The 25,942-nt window shown below is 43.6% G+C and overlaps 1 protein-coding gene across 3 annotated transcripts in view; it reads left to right on the forward strand.

Moving 5' to 3' along the window:
* cul5b (cullin 5b) overlaps positions 1-19,422 on the forward strand; it is a 49,972-nt gene extending 30,550 nt beyond the window's left edge. For all 3 annotated transcript variants that reach the window (XM_084319691.1, XM_084319693.1, XM_084319692.1), the window contains exons 15-19: positions 3,539-3,714; positions 12,699-12,860; positions 12,983-13,101; positions 13,240-13,363; positions 17,398-19,422. In XM_084319691.1, coding sequence (XP_084175817.1) covers positions 3,539-3,714; positions 12,699-12,860; positions 12,983-13,101; positions 13,240-13,363; positions 17,398-17,592 — 776 coding nt within the window. In that variant the 3' untranslated portion in view covers positions 17,593-19,422. The remainder of the gene's footprint in view (positions 1-3,538; positions 3,715-12,698; positions 12,861-12,982; positions 13,102-13,239; positions 13,364-17,397) is intronic.
* Positions 19,423-25,942: the final 6,520 nt, after the last annotated feature.

Here is a 25,942-nt window from a genome sequence, read left to right on the forward strand (position 1 = left end):
CTAACAATATACCTAATTCATTTTACACCATCGACAAGACGAGATCAAATGCAGACGCAGTTGTTCTGTGGCTCTGTCAGCCCAAATAAAGTTATTATTATCGCCGGTAGGTGTGTCTGATTGCACTGATGCAGTGTGTGTCAGTGGGCTTGATTGCTCCAGCTGCGAACAGCGGTCATTATTGCTCTGTTGCACTGATGCAGTGTGTCAGTGGGCTTGATTGCTCCAGCTGCGAACAGCGGTCATTATTGCTCTGTTGCCCCTGGCAGCGGTCCGTTATCGAGTAATAACGGACCGCTGCTGAGCGCTATTGACCAATCACAATCAAGCATTTCGGCGAATGTTAAAACGCCATGTAATAAAGCAAGATACCGGTAGCATATGGATATATAGTATAACTGTAGATTGTATAGTACATTTTTACATTTACATTTACATTTAGTCATTTAGCTGACGCTTTTATCCAAAGCGACTTACAAGTTCTGTGCGACAAGACAGCAAGAAGGGTATAACTCAGCTGAGTAACAATGTTCATCAAAGTGTTGCGTGTTACAGTGTAGGTTAGTTTATTAGGACAAGTGCATGACCGTAAGGTTAGTCAGGGTTAGATTTTTTTTTTTATTTTTTTTTTTATTATCATTTCAGATAATGGTTGAAGAAGTGAGTCTTTAGTCGACGGCGAAAGATTGGACGGGATTCGGCTGTCCTAACTGGGATGGGTAGTTCATTCCACCATTGTGGGGCAAGGACTGAGAATAGGCGGCTTCTCTTTGATGACCCTCCGGGAGCTTGGATAGGAGTAGATCTGAGGCGGCCAGAAGATGCAGAGCGTAGGGGTCTTGAGGGTGTGTAGTTAGAGACCATTGACCGGAGGTAGGCGGGAGCGGTTCCCTTTGCTGCACGGTATGCTAGGTCGAGGGCCTTGAAGCGGATACGTGCAGCAATGGGGAGCCAGTGCAGGTCCCTAAGAAGTGGGGTGACATGGGCCGACTTCGGTAGGTTTGAGATCAGGCGGGCCGCTGCGTTTTGAATTAGTTGAAGAGGCTTGGTGGCAGTGGCCGGGAGGCCAGCTAGGAGTGCGTTGCAGTAGTCGAGGCGGGAGATGACTGTTGATTGGACGAGGAGTTGGGTGGCTTCTTTTGTCAGGAAGGGGCATATCCTTCTGACGTTGCTCAGGAGGAATCTGCAGGTTCTGGTTGTCGCTGCGATGTTAGCAGAGAAGTTCAACTGGTCGTCGAGGACAACACCAAGGTTCTTGGCGGTCGGCGACGCGGTCACAGCTGCATTCTCGACTGTGATGGAGAGGTCGGTCAGGGGGGAGGATTTGGCCGGCAGGTGGAGCAATTCTGTTTTGCTTAGGTTCAGTTTGAGGTGGTTGGTCGTCATCCAGGCGGAGATGTCGGACAGACAGGCCGAGATCCGCTCAGAGACGTGGATATCTGAGGGAGGGAAGGAGAGGAAGAGTTGAGTATCATCGGCATAACAATGATATGAGAAGCCATGAGACGTGATAATGTTACCCAGTGATTTAGTGTAGAGGGAGAAGAGAAGGGGTCCTAGGACCGAGCCCTGGGGGACACCCATCCGGAGGGGGCGGGTGGCCGACAGAGTCCCTCTCCATGACACTTGGTAGGAGCGGTCATTGAGGTATGATGTCAGCCATGTCAGCGCAGATCCAGCCACTCCCATTCCTGCGAGGGCCGCGAGGAGGATCTGATGGTTGACTGTGTCGAAGGCTGCAGATAGATCTAGGAGAATCAGGACAGAGGAGAGGCCTTTCGCTTTTGCTAAGTGAAGTGCCTCTGTGACCGCAATGAGGGCCGTTTCTGTGGAGTGGCCAGTCCGGAAGCCAGACTGATTGGGGTCTAGGAGGTCATTCTGTAAGAGATAAGCAGTAAGTTGGTTGGATACAGCACGTTCAAGTGTTTTAGAAAGGAAGGAGAGAAGAGAGACAGGACGATAGTTGGCTATGACGGTGGGGTTCAGGGTTGGTTTTTTTATGAGGGGCGTGACTCTGGCTTGTTTTAGGGAGGTGGGGACCACCCCCGAGTTGAGTGAGGAGTTGATGGTTGCAGTTAGGAATGGGAGGATGTCCGGTGCTATGGTCTGGAGGAGTGGGGAGGGTAGCTGGTCCAGCTGGCATGTAGTCGGACGGTTCGACGTTACCAGTGTCAGGGTCTCGGCTTCTGTAATGGGAGAGAAAGATGACAGAGTGAAGGATGAGGTTCTCGATTCAGCGTTTGGAATGGGTGGGGGTTGGGAGAAGGAGCTGCGCATGTTCTCCACTTTTTCCTCAAAGAAGATCGCAAAGTCTTCGGCAGAAAAAGATGAGGGAGGAGGAGGTGGGGGGGGGGGGAGTGAGGAGGGAGGACATGGTAGCATGCAGTTTGCGAAGATTCTTGGCAGAGGCCTCGATCCTATGGTGAAAGAAAGAAGCTTTGGCATTAGTAATGGTTTTGGAGAATGTTAACAAGAGGTTGTGATATGTGTCGATGTCAGCAGTGAGGCGTGACTTTCTATACTTCCTCTCAGCCGCTCTCAGGACCTGTCTTTGTTCTCTCACTGCATCCGTCAGCCATGGACTGGGTGGGGAACGGCGGGCAGGTTTCTCAACGAGGGGACAGAGCTTGTCGAAGGAGGTTGCAAGGGCTGAGAGGAGGGTGGAGGTTGCCATCTCTGTGGGGAGAGCAGAGAAGGTGTCACTCAAAGGTAGAGCGGATATTATGTCAGAGGAGAGGGTGGAGGGGGATAGGGAGGGCAGGTTGCGTCTGAGTGAGACGGTTTGAGTTGGGGTGAAGACTTTTCGGTTAAGCATGAGAGTTAGTGAGAAGGATATGAAGGAATGGTCAGATACATGTAGGGGAGTTACCGTGGTGTTAATGTATAGTAGTGTACATAAGACCCAGTGCCTCATCCGTAGCTAACATTGTATTGCACTATCGTAGGACCTTAGCATGCCTTTTACCGTGCTCTTTGTAAACTTTATGTACATTATACCTGTTATGTCTTATTCTTATTACTTGTATTATTGCACAATCACTGCGGGCATGACCACCTGTATTTCACTGTATGCTTGTATGCCGTGACAAATAAAACTCTTGACTTGAGACACTCTATATCAGTGATGGCTGACGGAATGTAGAGCTACATATTTGAAAAATATCACTTACAGCATCACACAACACAAGGATTCAATGTCATCACTGGTGGCCTTATTCAGTCTCATTTACTCTCAATAACTGTCAAACTAAATGAATGTATGCAAAAACTGTTAAGAGCTTTTGGATGTGTGTGAGATTTATGCACAAAGTAAATCTGCATTGTTTTTCTTTGGTGAAGTGCCCCTTTTAAGATGAGCAGGGGGAAAACACACGGGTGTTATCCGTCAATGTGGAGCCCTGATATGTATTCCAAACAACATCCCAAATGGTTCCAAGGATATTGAACCTATCCTCTGGTAGTTTTGTTTTGTGGCACACTAGCTAAATCGGTAATCATGGATAACTGATGTGCTTTTCCCCCATGTGTCTTCCTGCAGTGGACTCGGTCAACATAAAGATCCTGAACGCCGGCGCCTGGTCGAGGAGCAGCGAGAAGGTGTTTGTGTCTCTGCCCACCGAGCTGGAGGATCTGATACCAGAGGTGGAGGACTTCTACAAGAAGAGCCACAGTGGCAGGAAGCTGCACTGGCATCACCTCATGTCCAACGGCATTGTGAGTCACATGGACCGTGTTGATGTAAACGCGCACACACGCGCACACACATGCACACACACACTTGCAAAGCTGCATTGTTAGGCCACGTTGTTCCACAAGCTTTTTAGATGTGGGCCTCTTTTTCTATAGAGAAGCACTCTCTATATTTGTATTAATAGATGTATTTGTGTTCAGGGGTCATATTTTGGGGGATTTTATTTTAAATAGGGCTCTATAACATGTTGTCAGTTGTGTAGATACTTCTCTCTAGATGTAACATGTCAGTTAGTTCTGTAGATAAACACTTCTCTCTAGATGTAACATGTCAGTTAGTTCTGTAGATAAACACTTCTCTCTAGATGTAACATGTCAGTTAGTTCTGTAGATAAACACTTCTCTCTAGATGTAACGTGTCAGTTAGTTCTGTAGATAAACACTTCTCTCTAGATGTAACGTGTCAGTTAGTTCTGTAGATAAACACTTCTCTCTAGTCAGTTAGTTCTGTAGATAAACACTTATCTCTAGATGTAACGTGTCAGTTAGTTCTGTAGATAAACACTTCTCTCTAGATGTAACGTGTCAGTTAGTTCTGTAGATAAACACTTCTCTCTAGATGTAACGTGTCAGTTAGTTCTGTAGATAAACACTTCTCTCTAGATGTAACATGTCAGTTAGTTCTGTAGATAAACACTTCTCTCTAGATGTAACATGTCAGTTAGTTCTGTAGATAAACACTTCTCTCTAGATGTAACGTGTCAGTTAGTTCTGTAGATAAACACTTCTCTCTAGATGTAACATGTCAGTTAGTTCTGTAGATAAACACTTCTCTCTAGATGTAACATGTCAGTTAGTTCTGTAGATAAACACTTCTCTCTAGATGTAACATGTCAGTTAGTTCTGTAGATAAACACTTCTCTCTAGAGATGTAACATGTCAGTTAGTTCTGTAGATAAACACTTCTCTCTAGATGTAACATGTCAGTTAGTTCTGTAGATAAACACTTCTCTCTAGATGTAACATGTCAGTTAGTTCTGTAGATAAACACTTCTCTCTAGATGTAACGTGTCAGTTAGTTCTGTAGATAAACACTTCTCTCTAGATGTAACATGTCAGTTAGTTCTGTAGATAAACACTTCTCTCTAGATGTAACGTGTCAGTTAGTTCTGTAGATAAACACTTCTCTCTAGATGTAACGTGTCAGTTAGTTCTGTAGATAAACACTTCTCTCTAGATGTAACGTGTCAGTTAGTTCTGTAGATAAACACTTCTCTCTAGATGTAACGTGTCAGTTAGTTCTGTAGATAAACACTTCTCTCTAGATGTAACGTGTCAGTTAGTTCTGTAGATAAACACTTCTCTCTAGTCAGTTAGTTCTGTAGATAAACACTTCTCTCTAGATGTAACATGTCAGTTAGTTCTGTAGATAAACACTTCTCTCTAGATGTAACGTGTCAGTTAGCTCTGTAGATAAACACTTCTCTCTAGTCAGTTAGTTCTGTAGATAAACACTTCTCTCTAGATGTAATGTGTCCGTTAGCTCTGTAGATAAACACTTCTCTCTAGATGTAATGTGTCCGTTAGCTCTGTAGATAAACACTTCTCTCTAGTCAGTTAGTTCTGTAGATAAACACTTCTCTCTAGATGTAATGTGTCCGTTAGCTCTGTAGATAAACCTAATTCTCTAGATGTAATGTGTCTGTAGGCTCCACTGGGATTTTCAGTATATCGGAGAAGAACCTGAATATTTCGGTTCAAAGGCTTTCTATTTTGTAGCAAAGTACAAAGCTGTTAAAGTGGCTTTTTGGAACCGAGTTGTGTCGCAGGGAAGGGAAACATTGAGGAATATTTTATTCAGTGTATATTTTGAATAGTATAACCTGTGCAGCACTTTTATCAGGCAAAGTCTGGCATTTATAGAGCAAGTGTAACGATGCTTTTCTGGAGAACAGTGAGTTATGAAATATGAAGAATGGAACACTTAAAATATATTTTATACTATAAAGATCAGAAGACAACTTCTACGTTCAATATGATAGTTTATTTCAGATACAAGCATGAAGCATAAGAAAAACAGTGTAAGCCAAGTGTAAGAGATCAAGAGAAGGGATAGAGAGAATACTTACTCACTTATTGGATATACAGTACGGATATACAGTACTTCATACAGACAAAGGAACTTGGGTGTTGGTCAGTACATACTGTACATTGGTCAGTATTACATCAAGTACATACTTGTTATGATATACCGAGTTAAAGTAAGTAGTGATGCACCGATGTGAAAATTGTGGCCGATACCGATAACCGATATTAATATTGCTGTTCTGGCCGATACCGATATTTACCAATGTCGATATATCTGTATAGAAAACACTTTTTTATGATAATCAAATAAAGAGCTATTTTCCCAAATGCATTTCTTTTTACTTTTGTAACTTATTCTCAGAAATGACAGATATTTTTAAACTATCTAAGGCTTTAATTTTTTTTTTAAATATCGGTCCATATCGGCCCTATCTTGATATCGATACCGATGTGTTAAAACATACATCGGCGGCCGATATATCGTGCATCACTAAAAGTAAGCCAGATGTACACTACCCAAGGCCATATTGATACAAGGATGTACATGATAATATATGGTGGCACACAGACACTTATACAACCAGTTTATATTGAGGCCATGGCGGGTTCATACTAAGACCTATGGTCTCTCAACGTGCGAGAACATGCCTTTGGAATCAGGGAGGAAGATCTCTAACGTGAGATTATTAAAACCTTTATTAAATGCAAATATGTTTCATATTTAATATAAAAGCGATTATGGAGAAGGCAAATACCATATGGAATTATGATATTGTCAGATGTGTAGAAATCATCCTTACAGCAAGTATGAATTTATTGTAAGCTTTCATCCCGTAAATCATCTGGGATTTATTGACCCAGCTCATTCTCCCATGCACGCTTGTAAACCTCAGACGAAGGGGAGTAAATGGCCTGCAGGACATTGTAAATGTAGAATATCAACTTCTCTGTATCGGCCTGCCTATTCAGACATTCATTGTTTATCTGGGATTGCAGTAAAATGGTAAATGGCAGGGCGGCCGGGTGGCGCAGCGGTCTAAGCGTCTGCCCACCACCACAGAGACAGTGGGATCGAATCCAGCTGTGGTGCTTCCGGGTTGGCCGACCGTCCATACTAACACAATTGGCAGTGTTAGAGGGTGGGAAAACCTGGCGAGGGTGGGTCCTGGTCGTTGTAAAACAGCGACTCCTACAGATCGGTCGGGGCGCCTGCACAGCGAGGTCGGATCCTGGGGGAGTCCGCGCTGCCAGGTGAAAAGAAGTGGGGATTGGCTACACATGTGTCGGAGGAAGCATGTGATAGTCTCCGCCCTCCCAGACTGACGGTAGGGGGCAGAGCATGCAACAACCAGGTAGGGGATTGGGAATTGGCATAACGACTAACATTGGGATGGGAGAAAAACAGAAAAAGAAAGGGGGAAAAAGAGAAAGTAAAAAAATATATATCGTAAATGGCTGCATTTATTTTATATAGAGCTTTTATCCAAAGCGCTTTACAATTTGTTCCTCACATTTTACCCGTTCACTCACACATTCACACACTGACGGCAGAGGCAACCATGCAAGGTGCCAAACTGCACATCGGGAGCAGTTAGGGGTTAAGTGTCTTGCTCAAGGACACTTCGACACGCTGCCCGGGAGGAGCGGGAATCTAACCGGGAACCTCCGGATTGCCAGAGGACTGCTCTACCTGTCAGGAACACAGAAGCTAAAAGCAGATTTCCCCAAGTTCAGTTCAGACTTTAATTATAATTTATTTTGTGCGTATAGCCATCTCGTGTTCAGAGATGAGACGGTCTTTTAAGTTACGGAAAGAAAAAGGAGGAGGTTCTGAGCAGAGATCTCTTGAGGCGAGGGACACTTTGTAGAACACACCAGTCTTTTTACTCTCCCTGCCGCCTATTGCTTAATAACAGCGGAGCAGTGCTGCCGTTGCTTCCGCGTTTTCCCTGATTGGCTGCGACACGCCCCGCGGCAGGCGCGGCAACCGAAGAGCGGAGCGGAGCGGCAGAGCTTGCGGCATTATGTAACCGCCCTAATCCGCCATGATTTTCATTCGAAGCTCAGCTCACCTCGCAGCGCAGCGGTCCTGCGGTCCGTTGTTGACAAGTTCGAATCCCATAAATTTTTTTTTTTAACGTGTATTCTTTCGCCGGTTAAGGTTAGGCATGGTTAAGGTTAAGGTTAGGCATTGTTTCGGAGTTGGTTAAGGTTAGAACGGTTAAGTTTAGGCGCTGTTAAGGAGCTGGTTAAGGTTAGCGTTTGTCTTAGAGAATGGCAATAGACAGCCTATTTCCGCATTGCCGCTCTCCCGCGTTGCCGCGGTCACATGGTCAAATTGTCACATTCTTGCACTCCTCTGCTGTTAGAAAGCAACACGCCTCCCTGCCACTGGTGTACACTGCCCTGCAGAAGCTAACCGCAGTAACTATACTGCCCTGCAGAAGCTAACCGCAGTAACTATACTGCCCTGCAGGAGCTAACCGCAGTAACTATACTGCCCTGCAGAAGCTAACCGCAGTAACTATACTGCACTGCAGAAGCTAACCGCAGTAACTATACTGCACTGCAGAAGCTAACCGCAGTAACTATACTGCCCTGCAGGAGCTAACCGCAGTAACTATACTGCCCTGCAGGAGCTAACCACAGTAACTATACTGCCCTGCAGAAGCTAACCGCAGTAACTATACTGCCCTGCAGGAGCTAACCGCAGTAACTATACTGCCCTGCAGGAGCTAACCACAGTAACTATACTGCCCTGCAGAAGCTAACCGCAGTAACTATACTGCCCTGCAGAAGCTAACCGCAGTAACTATACTGCCCTGCAGGAGTTAACCGCAGTAACTATACTGCCCTGCAGGAGTTAACCGCAGTAACTATACTGCCCTGCAGGAGTTAACCACAGTAACTCTACTGCCCTGCAGGAGCTAACCACAGTAGCTATACTGCCCTGCAGGAGCTAACCACAGTAACTATACTGCCCTGCAGGAGCTAACCGCAGTAACTATACTGCCTGCAGGAGCTAACCACAGTAACTATACTTCCCTGCACAAGTTAACCACAGTAACTATACTGCCCTGCAGGAGCTAACCGCAGTAACTCTACTGCCCTGCAGGAGCTAGCCGCAGTACTAACAATACTGCCCTGCAGGAGCTAACCGCAGTAACTATACTGCCCTGCAGGAGCTAACCGCAGTAACTATACTGCCCTGCAGGAGCTAACCACAGTAACTACGCAAACAGTGAAACCTTTTTTATTACATTTTTTTTTATTTTTGATCCACTTTTTCTCATTTTCTATTTTCTCCCATCCCAATTTCGTGTATCCAATTCTACCCTCCCCTGTCTTGAACGTTGCTCGACTATGCCCCCCACTGGTCGGTTGTAGAGAGGATAGAAGCCTTGCATCACGTGTTCCCTCCGGCACACGAGGAGGCAGCCTGTCGCATCTTTTCACCAGACAGCGCGGACTCTCATTGGCGAGGTGTAACGCATGGGAGGCTCACACTACCCTCGCCACTTCCTGTCTCTGCTGTGCAGGCGTCGCCCAACCGACCTGTAGGGGTCGCTGTCCACAACGTCCAATCCCCACCCATCGACTTCCACCCGCTGACTCTGCCAAATGAGCCAGTATGATGGCCGGCCCAAGCCGAAGGCAATGCTGAGACTGGGATTCGATACCGGAGTCTCTTGCATTGGTGACGAGCGCAATCTCCGCTACGCCACCCAGCCGCCGTGCAAACAGTGAAACTTTAAACTGATTTTGTAGTTACTGCAATTCTTTATACCCTTTTTCTCTAAAACAGACCCAGATTGAACTCTGAAACTTTGTCATTTGTAGATGACAGAAAGGCAGCCTTTGTTCGATAAGAAAGGTAACACTAATTCAGTGGTGTGACGTATGATGTTCTCAAATCAACGAGTAATCGTGTTTAATAATCGTGATTTCAATATGATTACTGTATGATTACATTAATATGTGATTACTGTCTACTCTAAGCAGAGTGTTCCCACTTAAGGGTTTACGATAAATAGTAGTTTCATCATCATAGTGCATCTATCGTTACCCTTATGAATGGTAAGGTCAAGGAAATTAATTTAGTCAGTATTCAAATCCATTGTAAAAGATCAATAGTTCTTTTACAATAAGGGGTTATTACTGGGGTTACGAATAAACCTTTCCTCCAAAAGGCCCATAACCAGGCCAGCGTATGAGGGAGCAGAATCACTGCCCTTAGCAGTCCCTTGGGTTGAAGATAGAAAGAATTATTACATCAAATAATCTCAGCTAAATTGACTGAAAAGCTTGAGGAGGGTAGAATTTCTTCTTGGCGTCTGTCTGTAATGTGAAAGAGCTTGTTAAACCAACATTGTGAGGAATACATATATACAGTAAGATCTGGATGTATTTTATTGCCTACATTTATGTCTTTCTTCTATTACCCTGCCCATACCTGTACCCCCCCTCCCCCCTCCACCGTGCTGCTATGACGCCTGAATTACCCCAAGGGGATCAATAAAGGAATATCTTATCTCATCTCACGTTACAACAAGAGAGACCAAAATATCATGTTCATATTTCTAGTCTTATATAGTATTCAAAACATCAGCGGTATCACCAAGATGTGAGGGCACATTCTCAGGAGATAATCTACAAACCTGGACAGTGGTTCAGTAAGACTGTCTATGCTGGACAGTGGTTCAGTAAGACTGTCTATGCTGGACAGTGGTTCAGTAAGACTGTCTATGCTGGACAGTGGTTCAGTAAGACTGTCTATGCTGGACAGTGGTTCAGTAAGACTGTCTATGCCGGATAGTGGTTCAGTAAGACTGTCTATGCCGGACAGTGGTTCAGTAAGACTCTATGCTGGACAGTGGTTCAGTAAGACTCTATGCTGGACAGTGGTTCAGTAAGACTGTCTATGCTGGACAGTGGTTCAGTAAGACTGTCTATGCTGGACAGTGGTTCAGTAAGACTGTCTATGCTGGACAGTGGTTCAGTAAGACTGTCTATGCTGGACAGTGGTTCAGTAAGACTGTCTACTGGACACAATGGTGCGGCATATTGCAATTGTCCTCTATTTGACTGCTATCTTGTGGAATGGCTGCTCTAGCCACATTGATTATTGGTGGAATGTAGATATTGGCTAATTGAGTGCACTGCCCCTTTTACTCATCTGCAAGGTGATTACTTTAAGCTAGGGCTGGGCGATATGGCCAAAAACGTTATCGCGATAAAATTATAAAATTATTTTCATATAACTCGATATCGATAATTATCGTCGATATAATTTCTGTCAAGTTTAATTAACTTCTATTGCCCGGCGCCGATGGACGGGCTATTAATAGACTCACTTGTTTTGCTGCTGCGAATGTCTCGAGTTGATGTCGTCATCAGTCCGCGCACATTCTTCTACGCACCAGTGCATAGATTATTATATTCCACCAGGGGGCAACCTACCGCCACTGGATCATTATGCATTATAAGAATGGAACTAACAGTTAGCCAGAGCAAGCGGTGTATCCCATGACAATGTACTAACTATCACCCTAAAATACTCCGTTCCGCCGCAATACATTGCAACAACGTCCACCGCATACCCCACTCTAACCGTGGCCTCAGAATTCACGCCACACACCCACTCCGCACGTAAACTATAAAATAGCGGCATGCAAGCTAATGATCCTAGCCAGCCTTGTTTACTACCCAGAGGTGCACCGCGGGTCTCCTTCGCTGTCGCCATCTCCTTCACTGATTGGTTGTTAGTGCGTGTGCTCATATCCAAGCTTGGAAAATCGATATATCGAAACTTTGCGACCACGTTTCATGTTTATTTCGAGGAAATAATTTATCACGATAGTTATCGTTTTATCGCCCAGCCCTACTTTAAGCTATAATCCTCCTCATCAACTCCAAGTCAACCCTCAGCAGAATCAACAACCCCATGCTCCCCATTGATGGCACCTCCCCTTCCTCCCAGGCAGGCAACCTTGGCGTTATCCTCGATCCCACCCTCTCCCATGATCCCTCATCTCCTCCCGCCTTGAATGACTACTCAACTCTCTCCTCTCTACACAGCACCAGTGCTGCTCCGTCAATAGACTCCAACTGGTCCAGAACACATTTGCCGGGGATTCTAACTCGCATCATATCCTGGCACCACATCACCCCGTCTTAAAAGACTGGCTTCCTGTCTCCTACTGGATCAATACAAAATCCTGGTCTTCACTTACAAATCCCTTCACCAACTGCCCCCTCCTCCTCACTGACCTCCTCTCCCCCTACCAACCCTCTCAACCCCTCAGATCCTTCTCTCCTCCCCCAACAACCTTTACAGTTTTAGGGGGAGAGAGCTGTTCTCCAGGGCAGCTTTCAGGCTCTGGAACTCTCTCCCCGAAGACATTAGAGACTCAGTCTCTCAGTTTTCCAAATCCCGCCACAATCCCCATCTCCACTGCCTTCTCTTAGCCCCCTTCATCCATCCTGTGTGTCTGTTGTTTTCTCTCACTACCACCGCCCCTTAGTGTGAAGCCACTTAGACTTTTAGAAAAATGCTATATAAGCACCATTTATTATTATTATTATTATTATTATTATTATTATTATTATTATTATTATTATTATTATTATTATTATTATCATTATCATTATCATCATTATTATCATTATTATGTGTTACCACTGCCTTTGTCCACTCTTGACTCTGAAAATGTACTACTGTAACACCAAAACGTTGGTCTATGCACCACCTGTGTGCTCCAGTGAATCTTTCCCTATTTTTCCCTACATATGCATTTCCCATGTATCTTTCCTTTGCGTTAACTGTGAACATGCCCGTCATGCCATTAACACATTCTCTCTCTCTCTCTCTCTCTCTCTCTCTCTCCCCCCCCCCCCCCCCCCCCCCCCCCCCCCTCCAGATCACTTTCAAGAATGCGGTGGGCCAGTATGACCTGGAAGTGACCACGTTCCAGCTAGCGGTGCTGTTCGCTTGGAACCAGAGGCCCAGGGAGAGGATCAGTTTCGAGAATCTCAAGCTGGCCTCTGAGCTTCCCGACGCAGAGCTGCGACGCACTCTCTGGGTGAGGGAGGGAGGGAGGGAGGGAGGTGCTGGGCGAACTTCCGAAACACAATAATTAATCAGTTAATTTGATCAAATAGGCTTTGTTCTGATCTGCTGCTTATCTCCCCTCTCTTCCTCTAGTCATTGGTGGCGTTCCCTAAACTAAAACGCCAGGTGTTATCGTACGACCCAGTGGTGGGTTCACCCAAAGACTTTGCTGAAGGAACAGTATTCCACGTCAACCAGGAGTTTTCTCTCATGTAAGGACTGTTTTAAAGCTAGAAGATGCCATTGCCGTTTCTTTTATCAACAAGATATGAAGCCTTTGAACTGAATTTTACATACTGTACATAGTGACTTGAGTCATCGTTGTTGTTTTTTTTTGTCCGTCCTTGCAGTAAAAATTCGAAGGTTCAAAAAAGAGGGAAGATTAACTTGATTGGCCGGCTGCAGCTCACCACCGAGCGAATGAGAGAGGAGGAGAACGACAGCATCGTCCAGCTCAGGGTACTAAGAACACAGGTACGGTATGGAGATCATCCCACACAGGGTTGCCAGATGTACCATAATTATTGTACCATAATTATTATATTTGATCATTCCATTGCCAATTAGCCTATTTGTTCTCTTGGTAATGACGAAAACGATAATCTTCTCACCGGCAAACGGGTGGTAGGGCCAGTATTTTCCATATTACCCCTGACGCAGTTGTGTAAACCCTGTGGTTGGATAAAGCAGAAATGAATGGACTAAATGAACAGGTATACTCTGTAGGCCTACATCAAAACTCTTTTAGACTATTTGTTCAAGTTGTAAATTTTTATGCTCCTTGTCATTTTAAGATAAGATAAGATATTCCTTTATTGATCCCCTTGGGGAAATTCAGGCATCATAGCAGCATGGGGGGAGGGGGGGGGGGGGGTACAGGTAGTAAAAAACAACACAGGCAGTGTAAACAATTAGGTCAATTTTGTCAATATAATTTACTATCTAACTAGCTGAAGAAAATATTCACATTATTCACAGTGTCACATAAGGTGCAGTATGCATAAGGTAGTGTTATAATTTACTATCTACTTAGTTAGTTATTTTACTGCCTTTTTAAACTAGCAGGCAGCTGACGAGTAGCCACACCATTCTATCCATAAATTACTGCAAAATTATGATTCGATTAACTCATTGGGCGCCAAACACGTAATATTATGTTTTTAGATCCTTTGATCCCCGTTCTAAACGATCATCCGGATCACTCTAGCCGTCCCTGGCTCATTTGCCTACGTTGGAATTGCAATGCCGATCGAATCTCACCAGGTGGCAGTATCGCCTACCTTTTGAACTCTTGATAGAAAGGGATCAGTAGAGACAATTAATTAACTGGACTATCAAGACTCGCTCTGAGGGGGAGGAGCTCTTGCAAAGCAATCGCTAGCAGATCTGCTCGCCTCAACCTATAGTATCCCGTAAACGTGTAATTACATATAAACGAGTAATCGCGATCACCGATGGGATCATTGGAATTATTCTTTTTTGGAGTACCTTCTGGCTAAGGTAATGTCTACTTTACCGAACCTAAAACATGTTTCTGTAACGATCACAGTGTCTTACTTTACCGGACATAAACCAAGCGTGTTCTAACGATCGCATTTTCCTTGATAATTTTGTGAAGGCACATGTGTACATGGTATATACCTTTGATTTTGGAGTATTTGTGGTTTCAGGGGATCAACCAGAACGGTTTGGGCTTATTGCATATAGCGCGTTTTATCTCGCGATCTATGGAAAAAGTCTGGATTATGTTGGAAATGGGCGATGTTTAGCGTGTAATAAACTACAAACTACAGTGTGTAGAAACAAACTCTTTTTTTACATGTTGGACTAGAAATAGTGTCTGTCAAATTAGCCATACTATTGTCTCCATAGCTATAATATACAATATACAATAGCTCCGTAAAGATTGTGAAATATCGTGAAAATGGTCAAGCAAAGCTGGCGCTAGACAGTGAAAGATGGGGAAGGTATGTGGCGCTTAATGAGTTAAGACATTTTATATGGATTTTTGGTGCGGGACACAAAACGGAATTCATCCAGGCCATCTATCTGGATTTTAACAGTTGCTCACATATAGAAAGGCTGCACCACGTTTCTGTTTAGGAAATGTACGATAATTATTCAGATAACGCTACACTAGATATTCACATATATGCAACTTCCTCATGGCAATGATTTGATTACACTGCTATAAGGCTATATATAGAAAGGAATTACATCTCCACGCAAGTAGCGTATTTCCCTCCTGTCATTCAAACTCTGGCCGTTTCCTCTGTGCATCTGGTTTAACGCACCTGAAAGTTGTCCAATATCCTCCCCATATTGCCGCTCTACAGTTATTTTCATTGTGCTACATGATGAAAGGTCCAGTCGGTTCCTTTCCAGGCTCTGTAGGCTGTGAGTCTGTAATCTGTGGGTCTGTAGGCTGTGGGTCTGTAGGCTGTGGGTCTGTAGGCTGTGGGTCTGTAGGCTGTGGGTCTGTAGGCTGTGGGTCTGTAATCTGTGGGTTTGTAGGCTGTGGGTCTGTAGTCTGTGAGGCTGTGGGTCTGTAATCTGTGGGGCTGTAGGCTGTGGGTCTGTAGGCTGTGGGTCTGTAGGCTGTGGGTCTGTAGGCTGTGGGTCTGTAGGCTGTGGGTCTGTAGGCTGTGGGGCTGTGGGTCTGTAGGCTGTGGGTCTGTAGGCTGTGAGTCTGTAGGCTGTGAGTCTGTAATCTGTGGGTCTGTAGGCTGTGGGGCTGTAGGCTGTGGGTCTGTAGGCTGTGGGTCACGCTTCCCCAAGAGGCCGACATGCACTCGTTTTTAGATGTTGGTGCCGCGTCACCTAGGTAGCTGCAACACTGAGCCATGACAGAAGTTCCACCCTTATTGGGTTCATATCATCATATTTGGGAGAAAGGCCACTGATTTAAACTGCAGGCAAGGAAAGAAAATGCTGTTTTATATCAATAGGCTACAATCCTTTTATTTTTTCACCCCTGGTTTCTGGTTCTGGTCCATAGTAAGTAACGTTATTCTCATGATGAGGAAGGAGTGTGTTTTGCTGTAGAAATATGGAGCAATGCCACACAGGATATTCACAATTAATATATAAATATTTTGGATTCAACTGGAAAATAAGTTGTTCTTTATTTATTGTGCCAACCAATTGAAACCGGTGATGATAAAATGACTAGATGGAATTTGAACCAGCAGTGATTACCGGGATGTGCATTTATGCCCAGAAATCACAATTTCGGTTGGCAAACTTTGAGACAAATCTTTGCTGTAGTCGCTTGCAAAATAAATGCTGCCGTCACACCACACTTACGTGTCTGACGCGCGTTGATCCCAGTAAGATATTCACTGAAAAATATTTTTCTTTCATGGGATTTATCCACTGCAGTTATGAATTATTTCTCATGGATACCTTAGGCTGTGAGGCCAGAGAGGCCCATTCAGTGGGGTATTCCTGTGAATCGCACACTATCTGACCACACAAATCATTAATTTCAGTGGTGAAAATAATTGTTTCCAGAGGCAAGGTATACATAATTACAAGAACAAGGCTTGTGACAAGTAGAAACCTTTTCATAGTCTGTACGTTCATGTTTATTTATTTGCACAAAATAACAGTAAAAAAAATAAAACATCAAAGCAACAAATGAAACAAAATACGCAAGTGAGACATTTCTAGTATTTCACTTAGTGCTGTCAGGCAATAATTTTTAATTAATTACAGGATTTGTAATTAATTAATCGCATTTTAATCGCATAACCATTTTAGGCCTGATATTCTATATTCTTTAATCATATTTCAAATGGCATGTGTCCGGATGGCAGAATTCAGTACTGTATCTACAAAACCTTCTGTTTAATCATCTTCCATTTATTAATTTGCTTAGATTTTTCAGGTCTGGTCAATTTTAGCATGGTGTTATTCACAGTCAAAGATTAAAAAAATAAATGTAATTGATATTCTCATTTGGTTCATTACAATTTACTCAAGCCTAGTAACAGACACAGTATTTCTGACACTGGGAATACATTCCCTGAGATCCATAGATGTCCCTAGAATCAGATAGCAAGAACATGCAAATGGGCCATATTAAATGTAAATACACATATGTAAATGTGTATTCTACGTTCTTATGGAATGAATGAGATTAAAAAGAGATTTTAATAAAAAAAAAAATATTTATGAATTTCCAGTTAATTTTCATAACGCGATAATTTGCTGTGTAATTAATTAATCTAATTAACGCGATAAACTCACAGCCCTAATAAACAATACAAACTATAATGAAAAACTCATAACTGTAACAAAAATAAATAAAATAAGCACCAGTAAATAAACAAGGACATAATGCATGCGTGTGTGTAGGCGTAGTACCAGCTCTATTACCATAACGGCCAATACCACTTAGAGCGTTGCCATCAACCACCCCGAGCAGCGACGGGAGCCGGTCGGGGGCGGGACGGGTGATTCCCGCTCCTCTCCTCACTCTCACATCCCCCTCCTCTGTCCTCCAGGAGGCCATCATCCAGATCATGAAGATGCGGAAGCGCCTCACCAACGCCCAGCTGCAGACGGAGCTGGTGGCCATCCTGAAGAACATGTTCCTGCCGCAGAAGAAGATGATCAAGGAGCAGATGGAGTGGCTGATCGAGCACAAGTACATCAAGAGGGACGAGACGGACTTAAACACCTTCATCTACATGGCGTAGCGCGCCACGAGACGGACATCAACACCTTCATCTGCTTGGCGTAGCGCGCCACGAGACGGACATCAACACCTTCATCTACATGGCGTAGTGCGCCACGAGACGGACATCAACACCTTCATCTACTTGGCGTAGCGCGCCACGAGACGGACATCAACACCTTCATCTACTTGGCGTAGTGCGCCACGAGACGGACTTAAACACCTTCATCTACATGGCGTAGCGCGCCACAAGACTGACTTAAACACCTTCATCTACATGTACTCTGCGGATGTGAAGTACTGTAATACTACCAGGGCCCCCCCACCCCACTCTCCCTCCTCCATTAAAAAAAAAAAAAAAAGCTGATTGAGGAGGCATGTGTTTATGACTGAGAGGTATTTAACAAAAGAGGATATTCCTGCCTTGAAGTTGTAGAAAGAAGATATGATGGCGGTGTCTTCGACAATTACCATGCCAGTGAAACACACACACACACACACACACACACACACACACACACACACACACGCACACACGCAACACTCCCCCTTGATTGTGCAAGTAAAGGCGCGCTGAGAGGACCACAGGGAGGATGCTGCTTTTGACCCCAAGTACCCGGGTTGTCCACCGTGTTTGCTGCTGACGGTGAAGCAGTGATGATAATGACTCTCTGGTCTCAGACCGGGTGATCTGCACATTTCATCTGGACATTTTAGTATGTGGCGATCCAGAATTAAAGCATGCACTGTTTTCAGAGCCGAGAGAGACGGTGGGCGGGCCCAATTCCAAAAGGTTTCCTTCTCTATGGATGGTGTGCTGAATCGCGTACGGGTGGTCATTGTGTGCCACAGAGTGTTGCTGAGTCGTGATCTATCTAGCTAGCTTTATTGTAATTATTTGTATATTCTGTCAGAGCAAGCAGACATCATTCCGGGGAGAGCAGATTGCGTTGAGGATGTCGGTAGGCCGTCTTCTTCACCTGCATTTAAAAGGACCTTTTATTGGGAGGAACGTTTCGGACCCGATGAATATCTTTGTAACGAAACGTTGCCAATAGAAAATGGAGAAGACGGTGAGTGGGAGCTCTTTTGTTCGTCTCCTCCTGCGCACCTGTCTCTCTGCACTCAGGTGTGCGAAAGCTCCACTGTTTGACGTCAGTACGCTAAAATAAAGGACCAACTTGTTGAGCAAAGTGTTAGCCTACCTCTAATGTCCGCTGTCCTCTCTGTGTGGCTACTACACCACTAACATTCCTCTCCTTAGCTTTGCACACATTCAGTTAGATGAGTAACTGGGCACGGTTTGCACTGAATCGTGTATCTAACCAGACTTGGCGAAATGTTATCATAAAAAAAAAAGCGACTGTAATGTGTATTTGGCGGTAATCACATAAATGTGTCGTTATATCTTCTAATCTGAGTAGCTCTCACACACACACACACACAGGCACCCACGCATGCACACACAACAGGCGCGCGCGCACAATCCCGTTTGTTTGGAAATATTTTTTTTATTACTGAGTTTGTACTTTTAAATGTAATGTTAAATTCACCGTATCTGTGTAACGTGTCTAGCTAGGTCCGACCGGCTCCGCTGCGTCTTGCCACAGTGGTGCACATACTGCGTCGACAGAACGGCTCGGCCACTATCTCTACCCCTGAGTAACAAGTAGAAGATGGAGAAAATGAGCATATTGCTATGAGGTTAAGTATGAAATCCATTTTTGTCTACACATTGCCACGGGGTATGGGGCTAGAGTTGGATTTGGAATTGGGCCGGCGCCTCGTGTGGATTTTGCGACCCCCCCCTTTTTTTTTCTACAGGTGGCTTGGGAGAAGAGGGTGAGGTCAGTGTTACATGTCATGTTAATTGAGTTGTACAAAGGGATGTGAATAATGAGATGATTAAATAAAAAGCACCTTATTGTAAAGCAAGAAACAGGCTTTCAGTCATTCGTACGTGTGTGAGTGTGAGTACAGTACATAATATTATATATGCTTGCTTGTTAAAATAAGTCTTTTTACGTGAGTATTCTGTTTTATTTCCTAGTAACTAGGGTTGAGATGGTCATTTTATACAGATGACTAATTACCAGGTTGAAATGTGTTATTGTGTGATTTACTGGCTTACTTTGAATTGCTCTGCTTCTCAGTCTTAAAATATGAACGTAAATGGACAATTCATTACAAATTATAGACTGTAAATTGAAATGTTTTATTATAATCTACAGCCATAATTTAAGATTATTTCAAGCTGTTTACAATGTTTTTACCCATATGTTTTTACCATTCAAATAGTTTTTTATATAAATAAAAATAAATACAAACACCGGATAAGGTAAAAATAAGAAAGCTTAAAATGTTTGCAGAAAAACACGTTTGAATTAACTCCAGAGCATCTCCACAGTTGGTTCTGCAAAAACCTTCTGTAGCGTATGTGGGTTACTGTCAGAAAATCTAAAAAAGAATGGTGATTGGAATGTTTATGAACAACCAGTAGATGTCCGCCTGCACTTCCTCTCCTGAGTCCAATCAGCCATCTCCCAACTCTCTTCATTTACATTTATCCATTCAGCTGACTCTTTTATCCAAAGCGACTTACAAGTTCTGTACAACAGGTCAGCAGGAAGGGTACAACTCTGACAGCTACGGGTAAGTGATATTGTTTGTCCAACAGTGTCGAAATTGAGTGTTACAGTCTTGCATAGTAGTTTACCAAGTTATGTGATGATTTTGGTGGCCCCTAGATTTTAAAATATTACAATATTTTATTTTCAAACCTTTATTTAAACTCGAAAGTCAACTGAGGTTTCCCTCATTTACCGTCACGTCGAGTGTACATACAGAAATAAGCAAAAAAGGCATATAAAATCACAACAATAAGACCACAAGGTGAGACAAAATTAAGGATAACAAGTCAATTAAAACATGTACAATATAGACTACAGAAGTGACCACTACTTCACTTTGAAGACTGTGATATTTATAAACCCCCTACTGAACTATATACTTCTATATACAATCAAAACATACTTGTTCATATTTCACTGTTCATACCTTTTGCACATAACTGCCCAATTGCACAGCCCTGCTAAATATCCCATCCCACTGTATTGTTATTTTTATTCTAATTAGTGTATATACATGATACACATACATCTTGCACAGTTGTACAGCCCTGGCCTATTTTTGTTTAATATTCTATTTAGCTTCCATCTTAATTTAGTTCATATTCCATTTTATTTGATTCCACCTTTTTATTTTATTATCGGTCGTTAATGTCGCACAACGAAAACGACCAAATCAAATTCTCTGTATGTGAAAACTACTTGGCAATAAAGACCTTTCTGATTCAGAGTCTGATTCTAAACATTAGATAATTTTCCATTTGTCAACCAGGTGGGTTTCACTGCACTTTTTTTGTTTGCAGGCAGGCTCACAGTACATCAACCTCAGCTATTTTAATTACTACCTCTTGAGGTTATGTAATTGGTCTCTTTTCTGTGTGTGTGTGTGTGTGTGTGTTTATGTATCTATCTATGTGTGACATATCTCAAGAAGTAATATCTGGATTGCAATCAAATGTCCTGTGCACTCAGGACTCCCTGGAAGAAGAGATCTTGTATCTCAATGGGACATTCCTGGATAAATAAAGGATAAATAAAAATAAAACATTCATGATCCCAAGAGGAAGAAACCTATACTGTATATATTGCATGTGCTCATCCTGCTTGGAGCCTCCGTGCGCTCGCACTGAAAGAATTTTACATTCACTGATCACCTCTCTGGACTCTTGACCGTCCAATACCACTCATGCTTGCACCACACGTCAACTCACCTTACCGTCAATGCGACTTTGAAGATGAAGAAGGATGTAGGGATGTCCCAACGGGCCAGAAGTTCCCTTTTCGTTCAGCCCTGGGTCCCGGCAACCATCATATCCGCGGCAACCTTCTTGTACGCAGCATGGTGTGCCTGGGACGAGCCCCCATACCAGACGAGCCTTGGATGTGGACATTTACATTTAGTCATTTAGCTGAGGTTTTTATCCAAAGCGACGTACAAGTTCTGTACGGACAACTGCGTGAGACGGCTGCAGCTGATGCACCTTCCTGCCCTGGGACGTCACCTGGACTGAGAGGCATTCTTTCAGCAGATCCGTGACGCCGTGGGAGAGCTGCCAGATCCCCCATATTCTAATGTGGCGCCAGATTTCCTCCTACCTCCGGCAGTTCGGGCCCCTCCGTTTCCATCCCGGAGGACGATGACCGTGTCGCTGCCTCAGCCAGCTCCGTGGCCTCCACTGTTCTGGCCAGGCAGCAGCTTGATGCAGACGCTCTGGAGCTTATCAGGGCTGTAGCAGCTGTGGAACGGATTCCCCTTCCAGTGCTCCCCGCGCCTGACGGTGTGGTATGGTTGGTGACTATTATCGCCAGCGCCCCTCTACCAGGATGAGGCCGCTCTGCCCCCGCTTCACACCTATCGACCTCTCCCTTTGACGCTGCCCCGCACGTAGCCACTCACCCCTGGCCCTTCTGGTTCCTTGACCGCTGAGTCCCCTGCCAGCGCTCCAGCCAACCATGTGCTGTTGTCCCAGCACCAGCCTGAGAGACACCCCCGCCTGCCAAGTCCCAGAGGCTGGCTGCTTCCTGGAGCAGCCCTCCTGGCCCCCAGGAGATGCCTCACACAACAATGTTGGGGGTATGCATTACATTTCCTTGAAAGAGCGATATTCCATTGGAAACCACAAAGACAACCCCAGCCATCGCTCGCTCACTGCTATCAGTGGTTCTGAGGTGGCCCGGGTATTTGAAAGGGTGAGGCTAAAAAATGGAGGCCTCTCCCTTGAGGTCGGAACCATTGAGACCGTTCTAGCATCTTCCATCACTACTGTATACGTGGGGAAGTGGCTAGCTTTACATACATGGTGTGATGAGAGGATAGTGGTTTATTGTGGTATACATGCTGTTATAGCACACTTATTTCTTTACTATGGTATACATGCTGTTATAGCACACTTATTTCTTTACAATGGTATACATGCTGTTATAGCACACTTATTTCTTTACAATGGTATACATGCTGTTATAGCACACTTATTTCTTTACTATGGTATACATGCTGTTATAGAACACTATTGGTTTACTATGGTATGCATACTATTATATAGAGGTTGATTTCCTCTAGTTTGGAAATCTGCACGGGTGATTCCTTTACATAAGGGAGGTGATAGGGATAACTTATATAATTATTGTCCTATCTCCAGGTTACCTTGCCTAGCTAAAGTCCTGGGCCCTCATTCATCAACGTGTCTTACGCACAGATTTGTGCTTAACCTGTGCGTACGACCATTTCTAAGCAAAGAGTGGGATTCATCAATTTCAACTTGAACTTCACTTCGTGCTTATGTGTACGCACAGCTCGGGGCACACTTAGCTGACGCCCAGTGGTAGAATATATTATTACAACAAGGAAATGAGCTTCTGTGCATTAGTTTCAACACTGGCATGTTCTGTATGAACCGTAATTCATTATAGTTCATTGTAAAATAGCAACAGTAGAGTAATTATGGTCAAAACCCTATAAATAGCATTTGGAATAATAGATCTTTCTCTCAGAATGAATGCAGCATGGTTTATATAGCGTTATCGGAATATACGGGGTGTACTGACTGACTGCGCTCTGCGTAGCTCAACTCGTTATTATTTTGCGCACAGACCGCAGAAACACGGGAACGTTTTGATTATATTTAAAAAGCTTTACGTTAAACGAAACAAGTGGAATTTCGAAGCTGTAAGCAGAATACAAGTCATATGAACACCCACGATATAGTGTTCTTCCCCCTTTTTACTGTATAAGAAAGAATAAAAAACGCATTGCAATGACACCAGATAGTGGACAGACTATGTATATGATGGGATTCAAGTTCGCGTTTTTGTTGATCATAGGCATGCTGTCAGAGTATGATATCTTAATCAAACATTCTAGAACATTTGTCGTCACAGATCATGTCCTAATAGAACATAGGCTATGGCATGGTCCATCGTGATATTGTGTGGACTGTTATTACTGTACCGGTACCACCCATTGTGACAACAGCCTTGTGAGTCCCGCACACAAACATGATGGAATTCAAGTTCATGTATTGAAAGGCAGGCTACATCATACATGCAGTGAGATTCATTGTTCTTGTATATGCTCTCGTATTATTGTTTATATAGGCTACCCAATACTGACATCAAAATAGATTGTAGTATGCCTCTAGAAATCATATGCAGCAGGTAGAAAATTGACGGAAAATCCATCGCGATTTGGAATAAAATTGAGGAGAACTTTAATCCCTGGGTATTAATCAAACAACACGGGAAAAGGCAGTCATATTCCAGCACGGTCTTTATTAGTGTTTGCGCTGCCCAGGCAGCAATGGTTAATAGATATCATATCCGACATCACCGTTCTCATAACACGCTTCCCTCGGCTTAGTCCATTTTTCCACATTTCATGGGGGGTATTCCATTACCGTATATGGTTAATCGGGGCGGTTCTGGTATGCAAATACTTAAAACAGTGCACGAGCTCAAACGTAGGATCAAAGTCATATTCATCATGACAGGTGTGCGTAGAACCTGCGTACGCACGTGTGGTGAATCCCGATTTTTCTGTGCGTGCACTGATTCTACATTCTGTGCTTACGTGTGGAAATAGAACACTTTCCACGCCACGTTGATGAATGAGGGCCCTGGAAACACTAGTAAGCAAACAACTTACATTTTACCTTTCAATTAACTCCATACTTAGTTCTCAGCAATCTGGTTTTAGAGCCAAACATAGTACTACTTCAGCCATCACTCTGGTTACAAATGTCATTATTTCAGCATTAGATAAGAAGAAACATTGTGCTGCCCTCTTTGTTGATTTATCAAAAGCCTTTGATACAGTTGATCACTACTTACTTCTAAAGAAACGATCTAACATTGGGTTGGATGATAAAGCCTGTGTCTGGTTTCAGGATTATCTATCTGGATCTAAATGTACAGTTTCTATGTCAAATGTATATACTCTCTTTTCTGGACTCTTTTTGTATCACAAACAGTACTGTATTTGCAAATCTGGTATGTCATAAGTAACTCATAAATGTATAGATGTAGCAGTACTGTCTATCTGTATGTCGTGTATGTCATATATGTTATGATGAATTGAACATGGGGGACCCTGATGTAAACAAGACGAAAGTCTTTCTCTGGTCTGCATCCCCTTAACAATTGTATGTATTGAGCTGTACTGTACCCATTCTGCAATCTGTTAATAAAGTTTTCAATCAATCAATCAATATCTTCTAGGCGGCAGTGTGTGAAGTTAGGTCAAGCCCAATCTGAATTCTTGGCCATGACTAAAGGTGTGCCACAAGGTTCAGTTTTGGATCCTGTCCTTTTTACAATTTATATTAATGATATTGTTTCTTCTTTGTTATGGATGTCATGCCCATTTGTATGCTGATGACACAATTGTGTACTGTATTGCAGACTCTGTACAGTTGGCCATTGAGAAATTGCAACTTTCCTTTTATGCTCTACATGCCCTTGCTAGTCTTTTTTTTGTTTTTTATCATTTTTTTTTTTTATTATTACTTAACATGAAAACAAGACAACACAATACAATAACCATAATAACAATACACAGAACTTCACAGGGAGATAACAGAACAATAATAATAAAAGAAATAACAATTTATAAAAACAGAGTACAACATTTTAATTTTAAAGGGGTACTATCTTACAATTGGCCTTTTTCCCAGTATTCAGTACCGTTTCCCGGCCGTGTGGCTCTATATCAATAAGACTTATGTCTCTAATTCTCATATTGGCGCACTCTTCCAATTCCCCTCACAACCCTCACCCTCACCAAACTGAGTCATCTCAAAACGTGCATATCAGTGATGTCAGAGATTTCCAGCTGCATAACAATGTGGCAATTGTCACCAGGCCACACAGTGGTTGGAGCCCAGCCTCAAAACGGCTTAAGATCCTGAGGTAGAAAAACGCTGCCCCTGAGTACCCGACCAGAAATACAAAACAATGAACCTTGTCGAAAAACAAAAACCTACAGTGTTCCATAGACTCACAGGAACCGTGCAAAAGTGCCCAAACAGTGAAGAAATAGCAAAATAGCTCCCCCCCCAATAAAATTCCCCCAGTTAAAGTTAAGAAGGACAAGACAAAAGACAAGACAGACAAGACATTTCCTCCTCCCCCTCCCACGAGACCGCCGGACTCCCCCGAACAAGCACCTCAACCCCGCTCAGCCGCACACGGCGGTCCTGACCTTCTCAGCTGTTGACCACAGGTCAATACCAGCCTGCCCCACCCCAATCA

Source organism: Notolepis coatsorum (assembly GCF_963971535.1).
Source record: "Notolepis coatsorum genome assembly, chromosome: 8".
NCBI classification, from domain to species: Eukaryota; Metazoa; Chordata; class Actinopteri; order Aulopiformes; family Paralepididae; genus Notolepis; species Notolepis coatsorum.